The sequence below is a fragment of the Nuphar pumila genome, chromosome 17 (genome assembly GCF_984573655.1).
Source record: "Nuphar pumila chromosome 17, dmNupPumi1.hap1.1, whole genome shotgun sequence".
In the NCBI taxonomy this organism is placed as follows: Eukaryota; Viridiplantae; Streptophyta; class Magnoliopsida; order Nymphaeales; family Nymphaeaceae; genus Nuphar; species Nuphar pumila.
In genome coordinates this window covers 81,097,027-81,106,005 of record NC_143265.1, presented here as the reverse complement: position 1 = coordinate 81,106,005, position 8,979 = coordinate 81,097,027, and the positions used below count along the sequence as shown (strand labels likewise).

At 39.6% G+C, this 8,979-nt stretch overlaps 1 protein-coding gene across 1 annotated transcript; it reads right to left on the bottom strand.

Moving 5' to 3' along the window:
• Nucleotides 1-3,630: 3,630 nt before the first annotated feature.
• LOC149812454 (protein TIFY 6B-like) lies at nucleotides 3,631-8,311 on the bottom strand. Its single transcript, XM_089993539.1, has 7 exons — nucleotides 8,097-8,311; nucleotides 6,366-6,562; nucleotides 5,800-6,107; nucleotides 5,610-5,712; nucleotides 4,859-5,192; nucleotides 4,433-4,490; nucleotides 3,631-4,151 (listed from the first exon to the last, which is right to left on the bottom strand). The coding sequence occupies exons 1-7, from the start codon at nucleotides 8,218-8,220 to the stop codon at nucleotides 4,052-4,054; spliced, it is 1,224 nt and encodes a 407-aa protein (XP_089849665.1). The 5' UTR covers nucleotides 8,221-8,311; the 3' UTR covers nucleotides 3,631-4,051.
• Nucleotides 8,312-8,979: the final 668 nt, after the last annotated feature.

Here is an 8,979-nt window from a genome sequence, read left to right as displayed (position 1 = left end):
CTGTTTATATATATATATATATATATATATATATATATATATATATATATATATATATAGAGAGAGAGAGAGAGAGAGAGAGAGAGAGAGAGATGGGCATTGGGTCCAATTTGGACCAGGCCTAAGATGGAGCCTGAAAAGATCCAATCGAAGCTGAAGCTTGTCTGGGGTACGTGGGAAAATGTTCACATAGGGCTGGAAAATATGGCCAACCAACTGAACACCATGTGTTTGGGCTCGGCTCGTTTACCACATGACCCAGCTGGCTTGTATAAGAAAACTTACACTTTTTTTTATAGGTCAGGGATTTGAGTACCTAACTTACTTCTTTCTTTCTTTCTTTCTTTTTTGGTGAACTTATATTCATTACTTAAAAATAAAGCACACAAAATTATGCTTAGTGAGCAGCACATGGTTAATGTCGCCATTTACATGATTCAATCACGAACGAGTTCAAGACGAGTCAAACCGAGCCAAACCATGAGGTGCTTGATTAATTTTTCAGCCCTATGTGTAGAACTGTATGTCAGATCCCATTATGGACGACAACCATAGGTATGGCAGGCTGAGCCAACACGGCCAAGTCTTCATGCCTGCCGGGTGTGGTTTCTTCGGGTTATAAATCGGAAAAAGATCCCACCCATCCAACCGAATCCACCCCGGCTCTCCACATTCTCACCTGTTCATACATATGATCCTAGCCATCCCGATGCATTCGGTTGGACACCTAGGACAACCATATGGCGTGCAGCAGTAGGATACAATCCTTTTTTGGGGAGCTGGGGTTCTTTGGTAGAATGGATCCATCTCCAGATCATTTGATCTAATGAAACCATTAATTGTTTTCTGGGTTATAGGTCGTAATGATCATATATATTGCAATTAAAGAAATCACCACATACATCAGATCTAATTTAAGTGTTACCCAATTGTAAATTATTCAAAATGCTTTCTAAGGTGCAGGGCCACGTAAGGCAGGGTGGTTATATGCCCCACCTGGGGTTTGCCTCGCTGGGAGGCGGGTCCATTAAGTGGCCCGGTTCTTGGCGAGGGTTCATTATCGTCCAAAAAAGGAAATTATGCAAAATGGATGCACCAACCACATGACCCACAGAAGACGGTCCCAGATACGCTTCACATGGCTCATCTAATACAGGAACAGGAACAGGAAGAGACATGGATGAAATTAATAATTAACACATATGGAGGTGAATGAAAACAACTCCTTTATTTTTACGCTACCAAAAGTTATCACATGCATGCATGAGTCGGCGGTGGGCCCGTCGACAGATTCTAGACGTTTCGATTTGGGCAGTGTTGCCTTTAATTTTGATATCAGTTTTGTATCGAATATGATATCTAGATAACCTCGCCAAATTGGCCAAATGGAGGAGGATTCATAAATCATAGAAAGATCATCCCTTTACTGATTCCCTTATACGGCAGACATAAATCATTGCATTGATTCTGATTAATGAAAACTGGTATGAAAAGATCAGGTGGCAATCACATGGCACAAAAATGTGTGCATTAAGCATCTGATCACCCTCCATTTTGGCATAGAGACTGTCAGGTGTGGGGCTCAAGACCTGATGGAGTGCGATCAGGTGCTTCTCATATGCTTTGTGCCATGTGATTGCACCCGATCCGGACTCAACCCCAGCTTGCCTTTCAAAAAAAGAAAAAAGAAAATTATCACACGCAAAAGCATATGAGAAGCAAAAAGGCAAAAAGAAAAAAAAATCAAGCAGCGATATATAAGCATAAATGGCAGTAATAACAGGGAAACGAGCATCGCGGATGGGGCACGTAAGTCCGTGTGGTGGTGTCTTCAAACCGGAGTTTTACCTCACATGGAGGCAGGCCCATTAAAATGACCCGGTTCTCTGTGAGGGTTTTCTTTCGTCCTAAAAAAACAGAGAAACGAGTAAAAAGAGATACAGATTCAAGAGAGAAGTAAATGTAAGTCTTGTTATTGTAAAAAATAACATATAATAATATAAAAAACAAGCAGAAAGCGTGAAAGAAATGATTAGAGAAAAATTGAACTCACTAAAAAGCGATTAAGAAAGCACACTTTCTATTACATGTATTATCGTTATTATTATTATTATTATTATTATTATGCAAGTGTGCTCCTTACAGCTTTTCTCACTTTTGGTAAAGCGTTACAAAATTGGAAGATAAGAATTTCAACATTGTAAAGGAAAATATAGCTTGCTGAACTGCACTTCACTAAACTTTGCCTCGGTACTTTTTGAGGCTAGGGAGAGGTCAGAAACAGCTAAAAAGCACAAAAACCCCATTACTAGAACCGACCCAATTTGCTTATCTATTCGAGGCTTCTAAACAAGAGTGGATCAGGTCAGGGGTACCCCTGAAGGTAATGTTGTTCATCCATGTAATTAATGAAAGGCATCCGAAGGACCATGGTTGTGCGGCTTCACCTCCTAAATGGATCCCACAAATTTTCTTTTTTCTTTTTCCCTATACATGCGTTATGCCGTTAAAAGTAGGGGTGTCAACAGGTTGGGTTTACCCGGACCCGACCCCTACCAAACCTTATAGGGTCCTGGTATGGTATAAATAAGAAGACCCAATTAAAACCCAGCTCCGGACCCAAAGGTCCCATTAATACATGGAGCCGGATATAGTTTGTGAAATTTTATACCAAACCAGGCCGGCCCAACCTGAATTTCAATTAAGACCCACAATTTTTCAATGTAAAAAGATAAAAATTATTATTTTACTGAGTATGTCCTGGGTCTGGTTCATGTAGTTCTTATCGGGTCTGTATATGGTTTTTCTTATAGTGGATCCGATTAGACCCAGGTCTGAACCCGAAAATCGGGGCCAGGTCTGGTTTCACTTGGGACCTAACCAAACCAAACCCGACCCATTTACACCCCTACTTAAAACGCTTTCCCAGCACGTCTCTCGGAAGTTGACTTGGAGTATTAAGCATGTGAAGTGTTGCAATCACATGTCTCCATTAATTTATGATTTATTTGAATTAAAATATTCCAAAGAATAGACATCCAAGTTCGATTTTTATACGTTGTAAACGCCATATTCCTCACCCTCCATCCATCCCATTGATGATTGACCATACAAGACATTAGATAGGAAGACCAAGAACTTTGGACCACCCAAAGAGTTGGCTATTCATTTCACTACTGTCACATTTTTCTTTTTTTATAAGAATCAGATTCAACAAAGACAAAGAGCACATGGATGTCGATGGTCAGAATGCAAGGGAAAAACATTCACTACACTCTAGATTACCGTATTTTCTAGCTGAAACTCATAGGTGCAACCTTTCTTTGATAATTTGACCTTACAGATGCGTTTAACACGGTCCATTTACTAAAAACGCACTTTGGATTAATCGGCTTCGTAAAAACATGATTTTGTTCATTAATTCAGCGTGAGATTCTAACGCATTGTGGACAGTGAAATTCGAAGACCTAAAAGTTTCACTTATATAATGTGATTGGTTTATGTAAAACATGTTTTCCACTAAACAAACCATACATATCATATGCATAGGGCTTGATCCACAAAAGAAATCAAGAAAATGTAAAGAAAAGGGCAGTTTCTATTAGAGGGTACAGTACGGTCGAGGATAGCCAATATTATCCCAAATGTAAGATGCCAAAAACTTGAATTTTTGATAAAAATTATACAAACTTGCACTAATATTATCTCAAATGTAAGATGCCAAAAACTAACTTTTTGATAAAAAATTATACAAGCATGCACTTCAATGTTCTTGTGCTGCTTGCTGATGCATGAATTGTTGACACCCTGAAACCAATATTCATGCTATATAGGCTTCTCGGATTGAAAAATCTCTGACTAGAATACAGGGAAAGGAAAAAGATGACGAAGATAAGAAGCAAATGCTCGTTCGTAGATTATTAAGACCCAGTATTTACAGTTGAGAACAGCAATCTTTGAGCTTTTTCACCGGCCGCTTCCCGTTCTCTGTCACTTCTCAGCAGACTAAGGTGCCACACTGGTTTGCTGCAGTCCCTTCATGCTGGGGGCTTCATTCCGGTGTGGCTGTTGGCGAGGAGGTGCTGAGTCCAGCACAATCACTCTCCTTACAAGCTTCCGATGGCTTAATGTACGGTGATGCAGTCGCCAACCTGCACAAATGAGGCATGAACTAAGGATCACATGTTGAAGGAAGAAAAAAAGAAGGAAATGAAGAAGATAAACTGCTAGTGCAATTACAGCACCAAAATGCTTTTAAGAATTCTGAAGTCTGATTGCAATTCCAAAAAAACTCTCTTAGAAATATGAAGCTAAAATGCTGTTTTCAACATAGAATTTGTATCTTCTGATAGGAATAACCATTCTTGGGGAAAACCATAATATCACCTAACTATACCATGAATAAACAAAAGACAAACAACTTGACAATTACCTCTCCTTGCGCTTCTCCAAGAATCGAGCTAGTGAGGCTTTCCGTGCCTGAGGAACTGCTGCTCAGACAAACAGAAAATTATTTAGATTGCAACATAAAAAGTCCTGCAATGAGACTCGACGAGCCATATCGAGGATTACATCTAGTAAAGTGTTGATCGATAATAAATGATCTGGGCAGACCACTCCGTCCGCTATCTATTGTCATTACATGCAACTCCACCACAGACAGGTCAAGTTTTTATCAACTCTCTCAAAGGCAGTGATTAGCATCCATAGGATATTTATCCATAGTTTCAGACAACTAAGTAGGATATTTATCCATAGTTTCAGACAACTAAGTCTAACTAAACAAACTTCATGTTGACCATCTGGCCTTTCTTCTCAAATTTGGAGAAAGAACTAGGAAAAAAATAGGGGAAGGTACCTGTTGGAGATAGAGTTGCAGCCTGTGCCAGAGGAATTATCTTTGAAGGCTCCTGTTGGGTCTTGCATGCTAAAGGGCTGACGGTCTTAACTCCCATCACCTCATCGGTACTTGTAGACCCACCGGCAGATTGAACGCCTGAATGACCAGCTGATGGCTGTAGATGTGAAGTTCCAGAAACGGGGCTAGAAAGCCTGGAGCAAGTCAATGTCATTGTCTTCACATGGAAACCATCTGTGACGGCTTTAGCTGCAGATGGTACTTGGACCATAAGATTCTGAGCATTTCCAGGTGAAGATGTCCCATTTCCAGCCAAGAACATGATATCCCGAACCTACAGTTAATTGGAAGATTACCAATTATAAATAAACTTAGGCAGATCATAAAGACTTGCTCATCTTTACCATAGGTCCATAGCATGCCGCTTCTAACAGCCAGAAGCTAAAAGTAAATAGCAAATTATGCAACAATCAGGTGAAAGTGCCAAATTGGCAAAACATCAAGTGATCAGAAAACTGCATCAGCTCAACTCGGCCCGAGACAGAAAGGTATCCGTCCAACTTTGCCCAAATTGGAACAACTATTTGCCAAAAAATTCTTTAAACAAGTTGAACAAGCAAGAGATGTAACCTCACCAAGTTGAATGCCCAACTCAGACGTCAGGTGACTCAACTAAAGAACTAACCAGCCAATGCTTAACCAGTTATATTAACAATAATCTGGCATTCTAGGCTGAGTTAGAGAAAATTACCTTATCCAAAGGAACATCATCATAGACATTGACTGAGCCTGCATAAAATATTGTCAACTGTGTAGTTGGAGGAGTAGGCCTGGCTGAGGCACCTGAAACGCTCCTGAGAAAACAAATTGACATTAGCACGGGATCTTCATGCGCATGCCCAAATATAAAGGAATCTCAGAGCTTGAACTCCCACCATTACCTAGAGGTAAAAGGTGCAGAAACAGATCCCACAACTGGCAAGCCAGAATGTGGCATCCCTCCAAAGGGCTTCACTAATGCAGGATTGTTGGAGGATGCGCTTGCAGCTGCACCATAAAGCTTATAAAAGGGACTGCTCGCTGAGGCTGAAACAGAGTGGTTTGAAACAGGAAATGCCTTTAATTCTTGTGAAAGATGAGATGCAGAGGCTCCCTGACCAACAGCTTGGAGAGGATAAGTAGCACAAGGCAGCCCAAAATGGCTCCCCTGCCTAAGGTGTGGGCCATTGGTATCTAATGTGAAGCTTTTCTGAAACAAAAAAGATTTACCAGTAAAAACTTGGATACCAGGTAAAGCTTAAGAATTTGATCCGACTGGAGATTCAGATATTATTCGTGACAGATCAATGCCAAAACCGGACATGAACGGCCAAAGACTTGGGCAGAATCATGCTCGCTCCAACCTGGCTCAAAGTCGAGACAGATTGGATTGCCAAGTCCAAGTCTGGTCATGAGGTCGTCAAACAGACCGTAACAACAAATTTGTATTGTTCGTTATATGACAGACCTTGGTTGCAGTCAAAACTCTGTGACTAGCTTCAAATGCATCTGCAGTTGAAATGGTCCGAAACCCAGAGAAAGCAAGTTGATCAGATCCAATTTTCTTATACTTCTCCTCCTGATCACCACTCTTGATCGTCATGAATTGTTGTAAGGATGCCTTGTTCAAGAAAGGCCACTGAGTTCCAGAGCTCCCCATGAATGCTGCAAAGAGGGAAAAAAATAACAAAGAAAGCTACCAATCAAACTCAACTGCAAGGGAACCAAAATTACATTTGTCAAGCATTCTTTACCCACTCATTGAAACTTGAATTGTTGTAAACAAAGCACAACTATAAGTTGTATATAGACAAAAGATCCCCAATAATCCCAGTCCCAGATATAGCTCAAGGTTCAGCCAAGTAATCCAAGACCCTCGACAGATTCCTCCGAGAACGAGTCTCACGGCAGGTTTTAACCACGCTGATTACATGTTCTGAGCCATCATCATCTCACAGAGTTGTAAACCAAGCATAAATCAGCGAGCAAACACCACCTTTCGAAGGTTACTCATGTTCCAAGTGTACAAGGCATTTGTTTCAACGCTTGAAGCATCATAATAAGCATTTCATTTGCTTTAAACATGACGGATACACATTCACAAATTCATTCAAGAGGGCATACTTGAAGACAGACTGTCGTTACATTTTGCACATTTATGAAATGAAAGATTAAACACAAGAAGAAGCAAGCTCTATTCAGTCCCAGAGACGTTAATTCAGAGCAAATAAAGTAGTAAAACCAAGCCCCCAAGATTGGAAACAACAGAACAAAGGAATCCCTCAAAAAGGAAAGAGAAAAGGAACGTTTTAACTTCACATTTAGTAAATCATTCCTTATAAAATTTAAAAAAGCGTTCATGCCCAACAAAAACATTCATGTCATCCCTCCAAAGAAACCGCAAAAGAAAAATAAATCTATATCCCAAAAATAAACACAAATTGATGAAATCCATAGCAGTAGATCAGTCCACCAAGAATTCAAAAGAAAAATATCTTCAATCCATGACCTATAACTAAAAAAAAAGGCCGGTCGAAAAAAGCTATATACATATCTTCAGTTCATGAAAAAAAAAATCTAAAACCAGCTTCAGAAAATTGGTTGAATTCTGACACACACAGACACACACACAGACACACACACAATGTCACAAATCTATCCGAGAAGTCTACAAAATCAGATCAATTGATGAGTATCATCCAAATCCGCCTTCAAAATCTCCAGAATTAAGTACAAATAACAAAAAGTACAAAATACCAGCAAAAGCTATTCACAAGAATTTCCACACGAACTCATCAAATTCATGAACGAAATCCAAAAGTCAGGTCTCAGAAATATGGAAAAAAAAAAGTACAAACAGAAAGAAATCAGAATACCCAGAAAAACCATTTACACAAACTCCATACAGCACCATGGATTCACGAACAGAATCCAAATCCCAGATTGAAAGACAAACTCTAAAAATAACCAAAAATAGCAAAACAAATACCGACACCCATCAAATCCATAAATAGGACCACCCAGAAAACATAAAGAAACGTGGAAATTTTCCAAATCCCAGGTGCTATTGCTGCCACCTTCATAAAACTCGAAAGACAAACAGCTCCAACCGAAGCAAGAGAGAGAGAGAGAGAAGAAGAAGAAGAAGAAGAAGAAGAAGAAGAAGAAGAAGAAGAAGAAGAAGAAGAAGAAAACTTACTGGAGTCCTTGGGACGACCTTCCACCGAGTCCTTCACCATGAGTCTGCAAAGATCTCTGTCCCTCCCCTCTCCTTTAGCCGACTCCGCCGCTCTCGCATATACCCCAAGGAAGTCCCTCTCCATTACCACCCTCCCAAATAAACGCTCAAAAAACAGAGAGAGAACCAAAAAAGAATTATAGAAAAGAAAAACGGTAGCTTCCCTCCGCACCAAATAAAACGTTAGATTTTATGAGACCAGGTGAAAATGCCTTTTTCTTTTCTCTTAGGGAAACCTTCATTTAGGTCCAACTTTTTTTATTTAATTTAGAAATTTACTTCATGTTTCTGAATTATCAATATCAGGCTCAGGTTTTATAACGACTCCTAAACCGGGACCTCTTATTTCCATATCAGAATTTCATAATAAGAGTGTAAATGGATAGGATATGGGTTAGATAATAGCAGATTCAGATTCAGATCCAAACCCAAACATTATACAAAGGATCTAAGCCTGGACCTGGTTGGATGTAAAGGAGTTGAATTCAGATCTAAAATTGATACGTACACATTGTACAGACAGGATCCAACGAGAGTTGGAATAACATGTAGAAATTGCAAAAACAGGTTGGATTTTATCCAAAGCCAAAAGTAAATCCAACATAAAAGTCCAATTATGCAAGTCCAATCTGATTGCAACTTAAATTCAGTTCTTATTAATTTCAGGATCCAAACCCTACAATAACAAGTAAGATACAGAAAGGATATCTGACCTATTTTCATCCATCTTTTTAATATTTACACGGAGAAACCAGTTTCAGAATCAGACTGGCTTTGCATGCCGTACTTATGATCTATGTCCTGACAGCATAAAACTTCGTGGTCTTACCCCTTGCCCCCCAAT